At 35.9% G+C, this 21,506-nt stretch overlaps 1 protein-coding gene across 1 annotated transcript; it reads right to left on the bottom strand.

Annotated features, from left to right (window-relative positions):
• Positions 1 to 12,872: 12,872 nt before the first annotated feature.
• Positions 12,873 to 13,307, bottom strand: PTH (parathyroid hormone; the record flags this gene model as incomplete). The annotated part of the gene is made up of 2 exons (XM_079103283.1): positions 12,873 to 13,134; positions 13,222 to 13,307. The coding sequence occupies 2 exons, from the start codon at positions 13,305 to 13,307 to the stop codon at positions 12,873 to 12,875; spliced, it is 348 nt and encodes a 115-aa protein (XP_078959409.1).
• Positions 13,308 to 21,506: the final 8,199 nt, after the last annotated feature.

Here is a 21,506-nt window from a genome sequence, read left to right as displayed (position 1 = left end):
GCCGCAATTCGAAGAGGCGAGGCTAGCCGCGATCTCGCGAGAACGATGACTCTCCGCCCAAGGTGGGCGGGACGCCGAGTGCGGGCCAGTCGAGGGAGCGGCACCTTGGAGCGGGATGCTTACCCCGGGGGGCTGACGGAACTGAGTGAAGGACCCCGTGCGACCCCTCACAGACGTCAGCTCGGGTTCAACCGCGAGCCTGAGTGGCCGCGAACAGTTACCCAAAACCTTTGAATCCCACGTTTTCCCCTCGACTGCCTGTCACCGTTAGAGAAAGCGGGCAGCGTCTCCAGCCCAGAGTTAGAGAACCCTCAGGGGCTCAGTTCAAGGAAAGCGTCGCCGTAACTGAGCAACTCCAGAATCGCCCCTGCCGGAGCAGCAAGCCAACGTGGACCCACTGAGGATGATAAACAGGCAGTCGTCGTGAGGGGCACCCTCTATTCCCTAACGTCAGCCGCTGCTTGTTTTTAAACGCTCGGTTGGCGGGAACCGCTGTGCCGGCTGCAACTATGGGACAGCGAGTAACCTGGACGGTGTATGCTTCTTGTGGGCAGAGGGTCGCCAAGTAGTGGGGCTTCTGTCGTTCAGCATCACTGAGCCTACATGTGCCAAACTTTAGACTATAAAAGGGTGAGAAAGTAACAAAGACACGGTCTACACCCTGGGAGCGAGACCCGCAGAATAGATCATCCCGTTAGGCTGTGCTAAATGCTGAGCTGCTCCCAGTGAGCTGTGGGAGCTGAGTTGAGAAGTAACCAGCTAGCTCCACCTGCTATGTTGGGAAAGCCTGCACCCAGGAATGACATTTGAGCTGAATCTTAAGGATGAGTAAGAGTTATCCAGTTTTGAGACGAGTGGGAAGGGCGTTGCAAAGAGGAAGCAACGAGGACCTAGTTTGAGTAATTTGGTATGAAAACAGATTTTGCGGAAAGAAATTTGCTGAAATCCTTTAATCACTGTTTAGCTCATATGAGAAAACTCCTTTACTCTTACGTTTGATACCCAAAGTGCTTTCCAAATCGATGTTTATGCTAAGAAAATGAGCAGTTGAGATGGACCCTTAGATGTCAGAGACCGAAGGAAAACAAGTTTTTGTCATAGTATATTATTGTTATAGCCAACATTCTGCTGAATTGAAAATTGCCAATAAACTTTGAAGATGTCTAATGAAAAAAAAGCAATATGATATGAATTTTGTGTTACAGGTAATCTCATAGAGAAACTTCACAGAGAAAATCCTCAGGCCAAAAAATAAAAATGAAAGTAAAAGCCAAAACCTTACCAATCTTGACTTATCAAAATATTCTGTAAACTTTGCTCAAAGAAGATAAATCTAGAGCACAATTTATAGTTAGTAAGGTCTGTCGAACAGGAATCATTTCCTTATCAAAATAGAAGCAATCATTTTCTAAAGAGGTTCTGGTATTTCACTATAGAGCTTCCACCATTATCTCTTTAGACATTCATGTTGTTATATATTTATGTATACATAGTTTCAATTGACTCACCCAATTCTTACAAAAAGCCTAGCATGCATTAGGAGGACAACAAAAATCATCCTAATCATGCTATGAGTCAATCAGTTGCTCTCTTTAGTGTAATTCAGAAGTTCTAGGGAATTTCCAGGAAACGAATAAGGAAAGATTTCTTGTGAAATGTGGAAGCTGTTTCATGCTAGACTCTGTTCAAAGTGTACTCTGGTGAGGTCTGAAACTCATGCTGTTATTCTTCAAGAAAGAGAAGAGTTTAAATAAAGTTCCTACTATCCTTTTCTTAAAGAAATTAATCTTTCAAATATTAATTTGCTAATAGCTATATGTATATTAGATAATACCATTGATTCAGATCATCACAAATTTGCCCTGCACAATAATTTATAAATGCTAACTGACTACATGGACTAAGATTCAGATGAAAGTCTCTGCCATTATCAATGTGCACACCAATGAGGTCAATACAGAAAGAGAAGTTTCATGTAGAAGCAATGAATACACTCCTTTGTTACCCTAATTACTCTGTTATAGCATTCTAAATTAAGATTCTTTAAAAGCAGAACATAAAGTAGGATAAGGTTGAACACTTGCTTGGCAAAATAATAAGCCACAGACCCAGAACCCTATTTTTTTGGTGGTGCCAGAGATTGAACCCAGGGGTGCTTAACCACTGAGCCACCTCCCCAGCTCCACCTCATTTTATTTTATTTAATTTTTTTTTTTTTTTTTTTTTTTTTTTTTTCTGAGACAGGGTCTCACTAAATTGGTAAGGGCCCCCACTAAGTTGCTAAAACTGACTGAACTCATGATCCTCCTGCCTCAGCCTCCCAAACTATTGGGATTACAGGTGTATGCCACCACATCCAGCTCTATATAATTTTTAAAGCCTGACTGGGGGTGGAGCTTAGTGATGGATCTCCTGCTTTGCATTTGTGAAGCCCTGGGTTTTCAAAAAACAAAACAAAAAACTCCTTGGATTTTCTTTGTACTACGAAGTTTGTGCTTCGCCACCTAATGGCAGGAACAGGAAAATCACATACACAAGATATTCTATCCCTGTTCAGCAAATACTGTGTATTTATTGGTCAAGACCCTATGTAAGAGTACTAAGAGAAGACTGGGGATGTCCTTCAGTGGGGTCTTGGGTTCAATCCCCAGCACCATACACAAAATACTAGGAGAAATAGATTACTAATATTCATATTCTAGTGATGAAAATAATATATATAAGCAACAAAAGAAAAGTAAGTTGGGTTGCATGGAGAAGAAATGTACTTTCAAGAGGTCAGAGATATGAAAGATTACATTGAGGGCTGGGGACATTGCTCAGCAGTAGAGCACTTTCCTAGCATACTTGAGACCCTGGATTGTATTCCTAGCACAGCAAGCGAAGAGGGAGGGAGGACAGTAAGATTATTCCTTACTAAAGAGATGAAGAAGGTAAAGGAAAAGGGAGAGAAGAGGAAGGAAGTTTGATCTCAGCCCTAATTGACAGGATTTATGCATAGGAGAAAACAGAAAAGGCTAATTCCTCTGGAGAGACCAACAAAAGCAAATAAATGACAAATTTAAGTATCTTACAAGGGGAACAATGAGCAATTAAAAGGAATGAATAGGAAGTAATACAAAGACTGTAGATTGAAATTGAGACATAAGCGCCTGGAATGTTAGGCTAAAACTTAGGTCTACAAAGTTTCCTGAAACTTGTTAACTTGCAATAGGGTAAAATCTCAGAACTTTCACAGTTTTTGACAAATCTTATTAGTTTTTTTGGTGTGTGCAAATTGACAAAGTGTTTTATTTAGAAATACAAAAGACCTAGAACAGCTAAAAGCTTATAAAAAAGAATAACAAAGTTGGAGAATTTACACTTCAAGATTTCAAAACAGCCAGGCATGGTGGCGCTCACCTGTAATATGAGCTGCTTGGGAGGCTGAGGCAGGAGAATCTTGAACTCAAAGCCAGCCTCAACAAAATGGAGGTGCTGGGTTGGGGTTGTGGCTCAGTAGTAGAGCACTTGCCTAGCACCTGTGAGGCACTGGGTTCGATCCTCAGCACCCCATAAAAATGAATAAATAAAGATATTATGTCCATCTACAACTAAAATTTAAAAAAAATAGAGGTGCTAAGAAACTCAGTGAGACCCTATCTCTAAATAAAATAAAAAATAGGACTGGGGATGTGACTCAGTGGTCAAGTTACCCTGAGTTCAATCCCTGTTACCCCCCAAAATTTTAAAACTTATACAGTGTTACTGGAATCAAGAGGATATGATATCAACATAAACTAAGTGTGTAGAGCAATAGAATAAAATCGAAAGTCCAGAATAAATCTCTACATATGTTGTCAATTGATTTTCAGCCAATGTACTGAGAGAATATGCAGACCATTCACTAAAAAAATTAACAATAGCAATCATAGACCTAAATATAAAACTATAAATTGCCTAAAATGAAGAAAAAAATCTTCATGTCCTTGAGTTAGTCAGAGTATTTAGATATGACTCCAAAAACACAAACCATAAAAGAAAAAAAATTGATAAGCTGAGCTTCATTTAAATTAAAACACTTCAAGATTCAAATGATAGCATTAAGAGAAGGAAAAACGAACTACACGCTGAGAGAAAATGTTTGCAAGTTTTATAAGACTTGTATCCAGAATAGAGAATCCTTACAACTAAATAATAAATAAGAAAACAAATAATTCAATTAAAATAGAAAAAGGCTTGATTAGGGATTTCTATGAAGATGTAAAAATGTCTAATTAGCACAAGAAAAGGTGCACAACATCATTAGTTATTAAGTAAATTGAACATCACAATGTGAATTAAAATCACAATACCACTATACCACATGTATAGAGGTACCACTATACATGTGATAGAATGGCTACAATTGAAAGCAAACAATAACAAGTAGATGAAGATAGGGAAAAACTAGAACCTTCATAATTGTTCTCGTGAACATAAAACATTGCAGTCACTTTGGGAAACAGCGGAAGTTTTTTAAAGAGATAAATATAATTTAACATTTTAGAAGATCAAAATATACCATTAATAGCATAAAGATATGCCAATCTAGCATAAAGATTATTTTTGACCTGAAGACATTTGAAAATCAATAAATGAGAGGTTTTCTCCAAACTCTGCCTAAAAACACATCCTCAACAACTCAATTTTCATAAGTCCCAACCCTGGAATCAATAAGGGAAAATTGACTCACAATCTTCACAAGAGAGGATACTAGAAGTCGGCCTCACACCCAAACATTGCCATTAACTAGAACATCTACCATCTACTCTCCTAAGGTTCTATTATGTTTCCTAAAAATCATTTTTATGAGTGTCCCATAAGTGGCTTTTTCTTCCAATTAAGATGGCATTAAACTCTCAAATCTCACTGCTCCTTTGGATATTCACTTCTTTCTGATGCTCCCATGCATGTGAAATTAAGTCTATTTCCAGCTGAATTCACAGGGCCACTAGCCTCTGAACCTAAGAGGACAGAGAGAAATTTTTACTTCCCCTATACCATACTATCCTGCAATTTCACTCCTAAGAATTTAAGGGAAATGAAAACATACATCCACACAAAAACTTACATATGAATGTTCATTAGCAGCATTATTCATAGTAACTAAAAACTGGAAATAATGAAATGGTGAATAGTTTAACAGAATGTGGTATTCATACAACATAATACTCTTCAGTCACAAAAAGGAACAAAATACCGATATGTTCCTCGAGTATGCTAAGTGTGAAAAAACAGCATGCCAAGTGAAAAGAAGCCAGTTGCATACTACATATTGTATAATCCATTTTTGTGAAATTTCCAAAAAGGCCAATTTATAGAAACAAAGTTTATCAGTGATTGCCTGGAGCTGAGATTAGGAACAATAATTGAAAATAGACTCAAGGAAACGTTTCACAGTAATGGTATTCTGTAATGGGATGAATGAAAGTCACACAACTCTAAAAATACTAAAAGTCATTGCATGTAATGGGTAAACTTTATGTTATATAAATTATACCTCAATACAATATCTTTAAAAGGGACGCTAATCTTATTAGACCACATACCTCAGTTAAGTCTTTCACTTCCATTATTTATAATCGCTACATTCTAGTTTGCTTGCGAAAATACTTCTGGAAACTGAAAATATACAAGAAATTTCACAATTTCTAAATTTGAGAGAGGACATAAAAATTGTATAAACGTGAAAAGTTATTGAGAGGATTTAAAGATACTTTAATAATTGGAGACACAGCATCTATGAAGATACGAATTCTTTAAAAACATAGAGGATCAATAAAAAAACAAATAGGGTTTATATGTACATAAGGAGTGTGTGTGTATTTAGGCGGAAATTTAGCAATTGGGTCTAAACTGGAAATACGAAAATGGAAAGTGTAAAGAATAACCTAAACACTTTGTTAAAGAGAAAAACAATGTATGATGAAGTGTTCTATCATACATCGAGAGCTAATATAAAACTATAGATTTCAGGCCAGTTGATATTATCATGAGAAAAGACAAAAAGGTCAATGGAATAACAGAAAAACCCCAGAAGTAGTGTCAAGCACACATGTACTCTTGGTTTACAAGAAAGATAGCATTACAGAAAGTTAGAGAAAAAAGGATGACTTCTTTTTTAACAAAAAGAGAAACAATAACTGAGAAAATATTCTTGTGGGAAAAATACTTGATTTCTACCTTGCTCTCATAAGAAAATCGATTTGACAGATTATATATCTAAATGTAAAAGGCAAAATAATAGTGTTCCTAGAAGATAATATAGAAGAACATCTCTATTATGCAAAGGTAACTTCTGAGTTCTTAAATCTAACACAAACAAAAGATTGAGAACTTTGACTACATTAAAATCTTACTAACCAAAGGATAAGTGAAAAGACAAGACACAAAGTAAGACAATATATTAACAATTCAGATGTACTACTCTATTTTCTTTTACCATAACAAAACATCTGAGGCCAGATAATTCATAAATAAAAAATGTTTATTAAGCTCCCAGTTCTAAAGGTTCAAGTGCATGGCACAGGCATTGGTTTGGCTCTGGTGAAGCCCTCATGGCAAGATGGCATTACAATGATGAGAGTGTGTGTGTGAAAGGGAGGGTTACATGGAAACACAAGAAACCAGAGAGAGGAGGAGTCCAGGATTGCTGTTTAACAACAACCCCATGAGACCTAACCAAGGTCTTAGAAGAACTGCATTGATTCCTTCCAAGAACAGTGCCCTCAATGACCTAATTATTTCTCACTAGGCCCCACCACTTACAGGTTCTATCACCTCAAACAGTGCCGCACTGGGCACCAACCTTCCAAACCAAAACTGTTAGGGGACAAACCACAACTAAACCATAGAAATAGATAACTTACAAAAGGTCAGTATTCACCTTGACAGGAGGTGGGGGTGGGGGAGTAAGGGAAGGAGAGTGAGTTAGAAGAATTGCAAGTTCAAAGCCAGCCTCAGCAACTTAGCGAGACCCTGTATCAAAATAAAAGATAAAAAGAATTGGCTTCATGGTTGAGCACTCTGGGTTCAATTCTTGGTACCACACACAAACAAAAAAGTCAGTATTCAGAATACATAAAGGATGTTTATATCAATATCAAAAGACAAATAGTATAACATTGAAAATGAAAATGAAAATTGAATAGGCACTACACTGAAGAAAACAATGTTCAATAAATACATGAAAAGATGTTAAACCACATGAGTAACCTAGGAAATGAAATTAAGAAAACAACGAGGTAGACACCCATCAGACTGGCAAAATTTTTTAAGGTTGGTATTGGTAAAAAATGTGGAACAAAAGGAACTTTCATACAGTACTGTGGGCAGGAAATGTAAACAGTGCCACTCTGGGGACCAACCTTCCAAACCAAAAATAGGTCTGATATCTGGAAACCACTCTGGAAAATAGGTTGATATCTCTTAGCAAAAGTGGACATACATGTACCATAGAATCAGCAATCCTATTCTTAGGCACATATTCATTTTTTTAAAATCCTCACAGGTATAAGAGATATGTGAAAGAATGTGCAGTGGTAGTAATATCCAAAAACTTAACCCAAAAATACATCAAGGATGAACGTATAGATAAGCTGAAGTACACTCGTGCAATGAAAACAATGCAACTGAAAAATCTAACTATATGTACCTGTGTCAACAGGGACGAATCTCACAATGTTAAGTGGAAAGAGTGGAAAGTACAAAGTAATAAATATGGTAGGGATTGCATTTTGGCCCAAATAAGACAATTTTGAATTTTACGCGTGCACACACACATTCACATACAGTTGAAAAGTTGTGGCAAAGACGAATGACTCACTGCCCAAAACTTGTGCTTTCCTAGTGTAGAGTTGTCATGGGGAAGTATCTACCTAGTCAAGGACTACATGTCCCAACTGCTCCCAACCTCCTCTTTACACTATTAAGTATGTTTATAGGACTATATCATAATCGATGGGATATAAACAGATGACATCAACTTTTCCAGACCATAAAAGTTTCATATTTTCAGCCAACCTGAATGGAAACAACCCTACTGTGAGATGGCAGGAATGGAGTCCCTGGCCATCCTGTGGACCTGTTTATCTTCTCAATAATATAGCATTCCAGTTACATTAATGTAAACAAGAAATAAACTCTTATTTAATTTAGGTAAATATATATTCAGGATCTACTGTTATAGTAATTTGATTATCCAAACTAATCCATAAATGAGTATCCTTAAGTAGTGTGCTGATTAGCCAACACCTAAAAATGAGGAGATTGAGCTCAACCGTGGTGAATGGTAAGAAAATAGATTTCACAGGCTGGAAAAACAGTTGTGTGAAGGCAAACATTTGAAAAAATAGCATTAGACTATCCAATCTAAAAAGTAATACATATAGGACATATATGTATTCTTATATATGGAAAATAAAACATATATTCAGCAAAGCAAGAGAATAATGATAAACATAAAAATAAGAATACAGGCAAAACGGGAGTGTGTTATCAAAGAAGAATTTACAATAAAGTGTTCTAAGATACTGGCAATATTCTGTTACATAACCTGAGTCATGAGTAATGGATGTTCATTTTATTTCCTTCTTTTAAAACTAAATATACAGTATATACAAGCGTTAAGTACACAATAAATTCTGCTATTTTAAAAATAAAATCCAATCAATATTAAGTAGATTGTATCACAAGTATATAAAAATATTTAATTTATGGCACTAAGAGACTAAGTGAAAAATTAAATGTGTTTGGAGAAAAAGCATTTATAACCCTTAGAAAACTAGTTATGGAAGGGAATATCATCAATATGTTAAGGTTTTTCCTCTTCTTAAGAGATTAAAGACACATTCCCTTTAAGGTCAAGATAGAGTAAGGAAGCCAAAAACCATCACTCATCATCATACAACTATAGCTTCTGGGTAATATTATGAGAAATTCTTTGCAAGGATGTGTAATCAGGTGGGGGAGATGAAAGTGTCACTATTTGACATCATATAAACATCTACATAGAAAAATAAACAATGAAAAGATAACTATGAGAATGAATGAGTCCAGCAATATTGTTGGATCTCAGTGGAAATTAGAAAAATGAACAATTCTCCTCTATGCCAAAAAAAGAGCGCCAACTAGAACACATAGTAAAAACTTAGATAACCTTTAAGAATAGCCACAAAACTATGTAGTATTTAGCAATTTACAAAGGAAATGTAAGATCTTTCCAGAGAAAATTTAACCTATTTAAAAAGTATAAAAAGAAATTAAAATAAATTAGAATCCTTGCAATGTTGATAAATAGGATATTTTAGTAAAGACAACAATTCATCTTAAAACTAGGATATGAATAATTTTAATACACTTCCAGTAAAATTGCTGCTGGACATTTTAAAGATAAGAACTCAACAAACTTATTAAATTAATATGGTAATAGAAAAGTCTATAAAGAAGGACTTGTTCATGCTATACACTTTATATTGCGGGAACAGACAAATATCTCATTAGAATAGAACACACAAACAGAACTCAAAATAAGCCTGTGTTATGTTAGTGACATCAGCAAGATGACAGAATAGGAAGTCCCAGACTACATGCCTCAAAGAACCCTTTATTTAACTATGATATAGGAAGCAAAATATCTTCACGAGAAGTCCAGAATCCAGTTAAGAAAGAGTACCCCAAAGGAACCCAAAGATGAGAATAGTCATCCTGAAATATTGACCCTGGCAGAAAAATTCAGAAAAGAAAACATATTCCATCCACCCAAACTTCAGTCATGGGTTGCTTAAAGACTTCTCTACCTGTCCTCAGTGTCTTGAAATCATTTGCATGCAGAGCATCCGGCCAACGTGGTTGTGGGGGAAGCTAGTGGCTGAAATCAAATGCTCATGTTTAGGATGTGCCACTAGGTGCTGAGGTTCTATGTGAATATGGCTCTGGATACAGCCACAACAAATGAATTCCTTAAATTCTCTAATGACCTGCAAAGTGTCCGTGGCAACTTCCACAAAAGACACCAGAGAATGCTGAGATGTTTATGTCCTTAGGACCTCCTGCTTCACCTGCGACTGGCACAATTAAAACATCAAAGGGAGAAGAAAAGCAGAATAGTCTGTATATTTTCAGGAAATGTACCGGTCATGAAGAACCTTTCCTACTCTCTTCAAATATGTGGTCTGGTTTCTGAGCCTCAATTGAGTAAATGAATTTTCTGCTAGCATAGGACCCTGAAATCTGCTGCCTATAAACCCAAACATGCACAAGATCAGGATTTTTCTGGACCGTGACCTGAAAGCTTGTAATTTTTCAACACCTCTGATGGTTACCATGTATTCACCTTCACAATGAGACTACCTCTGAGCTTCTGCGTCCACTCTTCTGACCTGGGATACCAACAGAGGGCGACATCATATAAGCCAAGAAAATTGGTGCCTAGGAAGTTACAGTTGGTACAGTTTATGATCTGTACCCAAAAAGAAGAGCTTATGGGATAAAGTGCTGAGACATACATTTCCCAAGTACTCTAACATAACAAGGAGTACACGGGTTGAGGAAATCATCCATTTGTTTACTTAAAAGGAAGATCTATCTAGGATTAGAATTGCAAAAATAAATAATTGTTTTTAAAACCTGACTTAATTCTGAATATTATCTTTGCCTGGGATGAAACTGAACCACTCAAGAGGCCCACGGTTTAAGGTGTTTTCTTTCTTCCTTTTGCATGTTTCCCAGGGGCTACCTCATAAGTTACTGCTTCAGGATATATCCAAGAACTGGTTTCTGGAGTGCCTGGATTGTGTATTCATGAGCTACTCCTGAGGACTGAGGAAGAAAGGTTTCCTGTGTATATGCCACATGGATAGGAGAATCATGAGGCTGGAAATACTCCAAGAGAGAATGTTTCTAAGGATTAACTCAAGAGATGGAGGGAGAGTCAGGACTGCTCTTGCATGAACTGGAGGTTGATTCGAAGGGCACAGTGAAGTACTTTTTTCAACCCCCAGTCCAAATATTACATAAATGCAGTCTGTAAAAAATAAAAAAATAAAAAAATAATTTTTAAAAATTAAAATGAACCTATGTTGACCTGGGAATTGAAGATGATTTTTAATGACTCTATAAAACTATAGCAAAATAATAGATTATTTGATAGATAGTATTTGGAACACTGATTGTTCTTATAAAACTAAAAACATAAATAAAACCTGAACATAACATTTTGCCATACACAAAATCAATACTTAAAAGTAAATATAAAACAGACATAAGAAGTAACTTTGTGTCCAGGATCTAAAAAAGATTTCTTCCAAAGTACAAACAATAAAGTAAATAAAGTATGTATTTGATTCTATGAAAATTAATCATAAAAGCTAGGCACAGGGGTGCATACCTCTAGCCCCAGCACTAAGGAGATGGAAGTAAGAGGATCACTTGACCACAGTATTAGATGTTAACCTGGACAACAAAATGAGACTCTGTCTCAAAATAATAATAATAATAATAATAATAATAATAATAATAGAGACAGTTGGGGCACTGGGAGAAAAATATTTGTGATGTTTGTAAGCAATAAGAAATTTGTCTTAGAAGACCCAGAGCTCAAATTTAACAGGGTCAGAAAGCCAATATAAAAACTGACAAAGGATAAAAATAAGAAAATGCCCAATATGTAGACAGAAGTTCAACCCACCAATAATCAGAGGTATGCAAAAAGAACCCAAACAAACAAAAAAAGAAAAAAAAACTACCATTTACCTCAATATGGTGACAAATTTTATGAAGACAGAATTTTAAACTGGAAGAGGGAATATTTAGCTCTGGTGTGGGCAGAGCCTCTGCTTCCGTTTCATTGATGATCTTGTGAAATTTAGATTAGTCATTGGTCACACCAGGCACATTTGAGATAAATGCACATGTGGCTACCACAGTGGACAGTACAGAGTGTAGACTATTATCATAGAAAATTCTATCAGGCAGCACTGATCTAAAAAGGGTAGGGCTCTGTATTGTACCCTCTTACAGTATTTTGTGTTTTTCGTACACAGGACTGATCAAAGCCAATAAGGAATTAATGGCTAAATTACAGGCTCTATGAAGACAGGAAGAATGTGTGCTTTGTCTACTATTATATGCACCCTACAGGATGAATAAGTACATCACAAGTAATGGACACTAAATAAATACTTGTCAATAATGAAAAAAAATTACAATCGTATTCTTTGCAATTTGGGCTTTGGAATACAGATATGGGTTTATATAGGGACAAATGCCTTTGCATTAAAGTTTTAGAACATTTTCTGCCCTTTATCCTGAGCATTTCATTGTCTTTCCTGAAACGAAGAAAACAACAGTCTCCAGATAGAATTTGGGAACCTAGAACTTTGGTATTAGAAATGGATAATGTTCAAAATACCAGACTGTGAAATATATGATTGAAAACTGTTTCTTCACTTTGTTCTACCTACCCATGTCAATGTAAACATTGGGGTGTTCATCATAATCAAAAAGACCTACTTTAAGCAAGAAAGAAACGTTTCACTACTTTAGATTCAAGATTATTACATTTTTATTTTGTATTATGAGGGAGAAATGTGAAATGTGCAATTTATTTCACAAGTTATGCAATAACATACTTTGAAAAGAATAATAGAAAAAGAATGATCAAAAAGCTCTTAAATGAATAACAGCTGAATAAAAATAATGAATTAATATTGCAGCCATCATGTCTAGCAAATGCAAAGTTTGGTAACAGTAGAAATATTGGCACTTGGCAGTTTTGCTGGAGTTAGAAAAGTGAGCAGTGTATAATATTTTTGGCTTAGCTATCTAGAGCAGTGCTGTGATCACATCTTTATTCACTGAGATTTAGCTTTAATTAATACATCCACATCAGCTTTGTCTCCCTCCCCAAGACTTTTTTGATAGTGATCAACAAGGACATTTTCCTCCTTTGGGGGAGATCTCTGAGAACGACCTTCTCCAGCATCTAGTGGAGCTCCAGGGCTAGGAAATCTGTGCACATCCTGCAGCTTCTTTCGCAGCCATTCTATCCTCTCCAGAGAGGCCAAGAATTTGCCCAGGTTGTGCATAAGCTGTATTTCACTCACAGCTCTCTTCCTAGAAGAATAGAAACAGAGAGGACCACTCCATTAACTTCCCACTTATTCCATGCCTTCACCATGCAGAAGAGCCTATAATACTTACTTAATAGCTTTCCCATCCGTTTTTGTAAGAAAAACAATTGCAAGCATGAGGATCATCACTTTAGCCATGTATTTTGCAGACATCATCTTTACTAAAAGGGGAAGCAAAATTGAGGTATTTAAGAATGCTGCTAGTGTTCCAAACCATATAATAACATTGATAGTACTTTTTAATTATAACCATCTAGCCAAAGAGTGTATAGTAATTAATGGGTTAGTTTTCAGGAGAAGTTTTGGAATCATCCTCTTTATACAAGGGATACTTTAGTAACATCATATACACACACACAACTCTGAGAAATTAGGTTTATTTTCTTCAAAATCTTTTTGCGATTTCTTGTGCAGGTTTTAATATATGAATTTTAAGCCACATGATGAATGGAAGAGTTTTCTTTGGAGGATTCCCACACATTTTATGTTGATTATGCATAAATGCTTGAACAGGCTTGAAATTGACTAGTCTCATAATTAGGTAAATTGTTATCACTGTTTGGTTAGTAAATATCATTTTCATGATTAAACTTCATTTCAGGCACTGGCATAGCAACCATAAATGCCAAATTGTAAGGTTTGATTTTGAGGATTATACAGGAGGAATGAATGCACACTTCTATCATTAACAAGTACATATCAAAGCACTTAAAATCATATGATTACTTATGCATTTTGAGCTCTGGCTCTTAATAAAATGCTTTTATACACCTTATTTCTTCTACTTATTTCACTAACAATTATGTTTTAGTATAACTTTTAGCTCTTTCCTCATTTAATCATAAACTTGTAATATTAATGAAAGACATTTTTGCCTTAATCTGCATTTCATAATCTGCATTTCAATATTTGCAAGGGCATTTTTACAAGTGTGTCTTTCTAAATGTTCGCTGTTCTATCTCTTAACAGACACATTCAATGACTATATACTTCTTTTTTTCTTTTTCAGTGCTGGGGATGGAACCCAAGGCCTTTCACATGCTACAAAAGCACTCTACCACTGAGCTATATCCTCACACCTTAGGTAGCCCTATTACAAAGGTAGCATAAGAAACAATATAGCCATCAACATATCTGTGGATGGAGCAACAAAAGACATCTGTTTTTTGGGTTATGTTGGAAACAAGCACTGCAGCTGGAGATGAGAGCATCTGTATCCAATCCTAGCTTTGTTCCATTCACCTAGTGACCACTTACACATCTCTGCTTTGTTTCCTTGTTCTTAGGAGGGAGATAGATTTCTTATAGGAATACAATGAATAAAAGCTTAAAATGAGGTTAAAATATCTTTAAAATTCTTGCACTATTTTCAAGACTAGAAACATTTTAAAAGTTGTCATTTATATAAAGGGAATAAATATTCAGCTGTCAATGGTAGTTTTTTAAACCTGAGCTCTCTCTGAGTCACAAAAATTAGCAAAATCTAGAATCTGCAAAAAATGAAATTTTACCCCACTTAACAAATGTTATTTATATCAGAACTATTTATTCGCCACCAGCCTGTTTATTTCAAAAATTTGATAGACTACTAAAGCATATAATGCAGATTATTCATTCATTTTCTGTAATTTCAGAAGTTTTTTAAAAAGTTATCTCGAAAGACTTTAATCACAAAAAGAAATGATTTATATGTCTTTTCTTAGCATAAACTTATTCTTCTTTATTGTATTTAATATTTAACATAATTCATCCCCCTTTAACATTTTGTCATAAATAAATAGCATATTTATAGAAAATGATATACATTAAGTAATTGTTTGATTATCAAAAGTATCGTGTAATTTAAAATAACAGTTTAAAGGGGACTTACCACAGGACTTCAGACAATTCTTTCCTTCAGGTGTACTAGCAGCTGATGCTGTATCAATGTTCAGTGAACTTGAGGAAGCTGATGAAACTTTTGGACTGCAGATTCTCAAGAATCACTTTCATATATAGGTCCTCTGCTCATCAAGAACTTATTTATTGTTACAGATGATGTCACTCTCAATTCTCTGAATCTCAACTTAGCCAATGCAGCTACACACCCCCATTGGGTGGTGCCCAGCCCTCCTGAGTTTTTGATAATTGGATAATAGAACAAAAACAACAGAGTGCTGGGGAAAGGGCTTTTGCAAATTGTTCTAACAAATATTAAGTTGTACCACCTAGAAAAATTCTGACTCAATTGATGATATTGAGTTTATACTTTAAAAAATTCTGATTCTAAAGATTTATGACAAAGTTATCTTATGAATACAATTTGAAATGTATTATAAGCACATAATCAGTACAATTGTTATGATAATTAATCATGTTATGCTTATTTACAAGTAATTTCAACACTCCATATTCTCTTGATCATTTTCCCCCAAATTATAGTGCTTTTCTTAAAGGAAATGTTAAAAATGTTTGAAAATGCTTTTTATACATAATTTAAAAGCTTCAAAAGTAAAATTATTCTAAAATGAATTTTATTCATGCATGTTGATGTCTAGTAATAATTTTTTTTAAATAACTTTTTTTTAACCTTTATTTTACTTGTTTATTTATATGTTGTGCTGAGGACCAATCCCAGGATCTCACACATGCCAGGAAAGAACTGTACCACTGAGCCACAACTCCAGCCCATGTGTAGTAATAACCTTTGATAACCACTAACTATGTTCCCTCCTTTACATACATTACCCACTAAGTCTTTAAAGTAGTTTTTAAGTTTGTTGTATTATTCCCATTTTCACATGAGGAAACTGGCTTGGGAAAGTGAAGTTGGTGGAGTTCAACATAGGTGTTTTTTGGTTTTTGTTCTTGTGCCAGGGATTGAACCAAGGGGCCCTTAATCACTGAGCTACATCTCTAGCCCTTTTTATATTTTATTTTGAGACAGGGTCTTACTAAATTACTTAGGCCTTGCTAAATTGCTGAGGCTGGCTTTGAACTTGTGATCCTCCTGCCTCAACCTCCTGAGCCACTCTGAACTGTGCAGGCATTTGCTACCATGCCCAAACAAAGTTCTTTATGATTCCAGAGTCACTTTGATTCTGATACTTCCTCAGTCTTTCCTTTAAAATGTAACCTTTCATGATCATGGTATCTCCCCTGCCAGGTAAGTGTACCCAGAGGACTTAAAATCAGCATACTACAGTGACACAGCCACATCAATGTTCATAGCTGCTCAATTCACAATAGCTAGATTGTGGAACCAACCTAGATGCCCTTCAGTTGACGAACAGATAAAGAAACTGTGGTATATATACACAATGGAATATTACTCAGCCATTAGGAAGAATAAAATTATGGCATTTGCTTGTAAATGGATGAAGTTGGAAAATATCATGCTAAGTGAAATAGGCCAAGCCCAAAACCCCAAAGGCTGAATGTTTTCTCTGATAAGTGCATGACATTATATAACGAGGGGCAGTTGAGGGGGGAAGAGAAGAATGAAGGAAGTTTGGATGGTGTAGAGGAAAATGGGGTGGGAGGGGGTGGGGAATGGAAAGATGGTAGAATGAAACAGTATTATCCTATGTATATGTATGATTACAAGAATGTGTGAATTTACATTATGTACAACCATAGAAATGAAAAGTTGTTCCCCATTTGTGTACAACGAATCAAAATGCAGTCTGTAAAAATACAAAGAATTTTAATAAAATAAATAAATAAATAAGTAAAATGTAACCCTTCTTTGAATCTCAGTCTTTTTTACTTTAATTGCCTAGCACTTTGCAACCTCTTTTTCCAGGGTCCCAATTCTTTTGTTCTTAAACTGATGATTGAGAGTTTCCTTCAAAACCAAATGGAAATATGATTCTGCTACTTGTCTAATTTCAAGTATTGCTATAGCCTGCTCCCCACCATCAAAGCCCTTTAAATGTCCTTATCAGGGACATTTTAAAAAATGTTTAAGAAAAGCACCGTAGCACAGCTAGGGCTCCTTTAGGCAGCTCTCCTCTCAACTAAAGAGTCATTTCCAGTATTGGATCAGTTCTTTTAGCTCTGGTTGCACCCAGGCTTCATGTCACTTTCTTTCTGCTAAACATTGCCAAGGTATGACTCTACCTCAAATAAGAGCCAGTCCAAGTTTCAGCAGTAACTGTATGGAGTCTACGAAAAGAAAGATATATGTTAGTCCTGTGCTGCTTTAATCTCACTTAGAGTGAACTGCAGCCTCCATTTTAAAAGTGTTAAAGACAAACTGGAACATATCCTAAGGATATAGATTAATTTGGTGAAAACACTGAAAAATATGACATATGAGAAGTACTGGAATGAAACTGGAAAAGTCTGAAAAAAGGGCTGGGAATGATTATATAGCTGCATTTCATTACTGATAGGGTTCCCTAAGGATTCAGGAATATTCTCCATGGTTGAAGAAATAAGAAGTAAAGCCGTGGCTGGTGCACATTTGTAATCCCAACTACTTGAGAGGCTAAGACAAGAGCCTCCACAACTTATGGAGACCTTGTCTCAAAAGCAAATTAATTAATTAACTAGTTAATTAATTAATGAAAGGAATAGAGATGTAGCTTTGTGGTAGATCAACCCTGAGTTCGATCAAGAAGGAGGAGGAAGAGGAGGATAAAGATGAGGATGAGAAAGAGAAGGGGAAGAAGAAGAAGAAAACTGAGTCAATGGCTGAAGATTACATGGAAGCAGATTTGGACATTAAAATTGTCAAAATAAGGAATCAAACACCATCTTAAATGATGAGTTCTCTATCACTGAAAGTGTTCAAGTAAAAAGCTAGATGAGTAATTATCAGGGATATCATAGAGACTCTTACAGTATGGGTTTGAACTAGGTAATCAAGAAATCCCTTTCAAATCTATTTTGATTTTTTTTCTTCTCCCCCTCCCCCCATCCTGGAGATCAAACCCAGAGCCTTGTGCATCCTAGGCAAGCATTCTATCATTACACCGCAGTGCCGTTTTGATCTTTTAAAGGAACTCTTCTGATGAAAAGTCTACACATGATATCTGTGTGGTATTTTTCTATTATACCATGTTGAGGGGAAAGAGAATCAGAAATGTAAATGATCTTGTAAATGCATTTTTCATTGATTTTGCAAAGCTATGATTAACATTCTGGTTTTGAGATTTTTTTCCCCCCACTTCTTTGGATAAGTTTGACTTAATCTATAACCCTTTAAGAATGTTGCAATTAGGGCTTTCATTCTCTTCCTCCTGTTACACTTATTTATAGAACAAATTGTCAAACTGAAAGCAACAATATTATTAAGCTAGTTTTGCAGAAAAGTAAAGCAACTTAGACAATGATCATCCATCCATCCATCCATCCATCCATCCATCCATCCATCCATCCATTCAAAAGCAGCATAGAATTATATACTTTCTGACAGGGGCTGTCTTAATCACTGAGGCAGGATCCCTGCCCTCAAATTCAACACATAATTGTAACATAATGTGACAGGTGTTCTATTGGAGAGATGAACAAAGGCTTATAAAAAACACAGAAAAGGGAGTGATTAAACTCCCCTGGAGTTATTAGAAGTTGTTTTATTGAGAAGTTGCAGTCTTCTCAAGGGTGATAATAGGTTTTCCATTAAGGAAAATGAGAAGGGACAGAGGGAACAACACATGCAAAGGCACGAAGGCCATGGAGACTGTACGTTGAATACACAGTAGTGAAAGGAGAAAGGAGGTACCTGCTGACACTAAAGAAGTTGGGTACGATTGTGGAAGGCTATTGTGTGTATGCCATAGTGTGCTGTCTTGCAATCCTCTCCCAACTCTAAGTAAGTGCATTCATAATGTTTCTGTGTCCTTCAGATTTTTCAAAGGACTGCTTGACCTTCCCACAAAGAGATGATATAGCTGCCAAGATTTGACACAAGTTTATCTGAATCATCAGACTCAGAACTGCAGATGTTAATTAGATAGAAGGAAGTCATTTAGAAATAAGAAGGCTGAGGGCTATGTGGGCACAGGAGGCTGATAACACGGATGACACTGACAGGGAAGAGCTGAGCACGGGTTTTTGCTTTGAACAGCTAAAGTTCTCCGAAGCTGGATCATTCACGAAGTCTCTACATTTGGGAACGATAAAGAACCACGTGTTGTTCTTTGTTATCTTGTTGGAAGTTTAATTTGAGAGTGATTCATTTTCTGTTTGCTCAGTAGGAATAAGTATCACTTTAGGGACATAGGATCAAGAAGCTTCCGGGACCGAAAATTCCAACAACGTTTCTCCTAATCCCATGTTCTGTATACAATCTGAAATGTGTCTATCATTTTAAAAAACATATTTGTTGAGGCATAATCAACATACAAAGTACTGCATAAATTTAATGTGTACAACTTGACAAGTTTGGACATATGCAGACACCAAACATGCCACCACACAAACAAGGTATTGAAGATATCCAATACCTCCCAAAGGTTCCTTGTTTCCCCTCACCCCACCACTTTTTGGAAGAACACTTTACATGAGACCTACCCGCTTAGCAAATTTCAAAGTGCACACCATTTTATCTATAAGCACATGTACAGAAGATAGAGTCTATCTTAACAGTTGACGCAAATGTTTGCTTTAAGCAACTCTGTGGGTTATTGAATTACTTGCTTCCCACAAGCTCCCAAACTTATTTGCAGTTACAAACAATGATTAAAATACATAAAAAGATTTAGTACGTATTAACTGATGAATTTTAATTTTTTGTAGTATTTAGCTTCTTGTTTTCTTTATTACCTCTTATTGCTGAATACTGCATGTGTAGTTCTCAAATAGGCAGCATTTAATAAGTCATTGATATTTTTACACTCATGAGCTCTTATAAATCTTGGAATCTACTACATCTAGGTAGCACTTCAAAGATAAAATATGCACACCCTCACGAATTAAATGCTACTTGTTGCTTTTTGTTCCGTTGGGGAACATTCAGTTTCCTAGGTGTCTTCATCCTTCTAAATGGTTGTGTGGATTGGGAGAGTGGTAAAATGACCACACTGTTTGCACAGGAGAAAGACTTATCTCTAGGAACAGAGAACGAGACAAATGGTTAATTACTAGATGCTTGAGATGAGATACTAGATGCCTGAGATGAGATACTCTTTCCAATTAAGCAAGGAAGGTCACTGTCTTGTCACACTGTAAACCTGGGGTTCACTTGGGGAAGTCTTTAGTTTTTTTTTTTTTTTTTTTTTTTGGGCAGGGGATGGGAAAGATTTGTAGTTGTGCAGATGCTTCTGCAAAGTTCTGTGACCCGGGGAAAGAATTGAACACATCCTTGAGTCATCCTCATTTGAAAGTTGAATATACTCTCATTCCCTATTTCTTAAAGAAAGAGGGAAAGAAGTAAACTCAACGGAGTCATTATTTTTGTTTTGTTAGGTTTTAACCATGGGAAGAGAAACAGCCATAGCAATTTAATCAAGGAGACAAATCTCAGATTCTTGGTGTCCTTTTCCAATAAGCTGATCACACCACTGATGTCAGCTTATTGATCCTAAATATTCTCTTCATTTTCCTATTAATGTAGTTTGTAGACCAAGGGTTCCAATTTGGAGTTTAGATAACACAGCCTCTTCAGTTAATAAGCATTTCCTATGGATTACATAGATACCTTTGTGACACATTCTCTATCTTTGATAGAATATCATGATTCAATTTATGGTACCACAAAACTACATTTAAAATGTCTTTCATGTCCGTTTTCCAGTGATCAATTGTAGTCAATAAGCGTATACTCTGAGTTTATCCTTTCTTTATGTGAGAAAAGAGCAAAGCAGAAAATATTAGATTCCCATTAGTGAAGTTCTAAAACAAACAATCTGGTTTCTCAAAACCCTAGCTCAGGAATGCCAACACTGCAATCTAAATTACGTTTTCAATTCAGGTAAAGACTTACTGAGCACTTATAATCAACCAGGTAAGTGACATTTGTAATTATCCAGGCAGGCAACAGTAGCAATTTCCCTGTTCATAAACTTCTTCCTGAATTTTATCTTCATGTGATTAAAAAAAATATATATGCACCCAAACCTTTCAGAATTTAAATTCCACATCTCGAAGTAGAACACTATCTTCTCTCCTTTAAGTTATGAATTTTCAGATATGAGTCATTATATGTGAAAGTACTTTGCTATAATGGGCATTCAAAAATGCATGCTGAGAGGAGATCCAAGATGGCCGACTAGAGGGAGGCTGTGTTTCTTGTCGCTTGGTAACTCAGGTTTCTAGCAGAGGATATCTGTTTCTTGGTGAGGAAGTTTTTGCTGCTTATTGATCCCCTGCTATTTACCTCATTTGTCTACTGTGATCACCTGCAGTCTGCCAGCATATCGACTACTTTTT

Source organism: Sciurus vulgaris, assembly GCF_902686455.1.
Source record: "Sciurus vulgaris genome assembly, chromosome: 11".
Classification (NCBI taxonomy): Eukaryota; Metazoa; Chordata; class Mammalia; order Rodentia; family Sciuridae; genus Sciurus; species Sciurus vulgaris.
The sequence above is the reverse complement of the archived record's forward strand: the minus strand, read 5'-3'. Positions and strand labels throughout refer to the sequence as shown.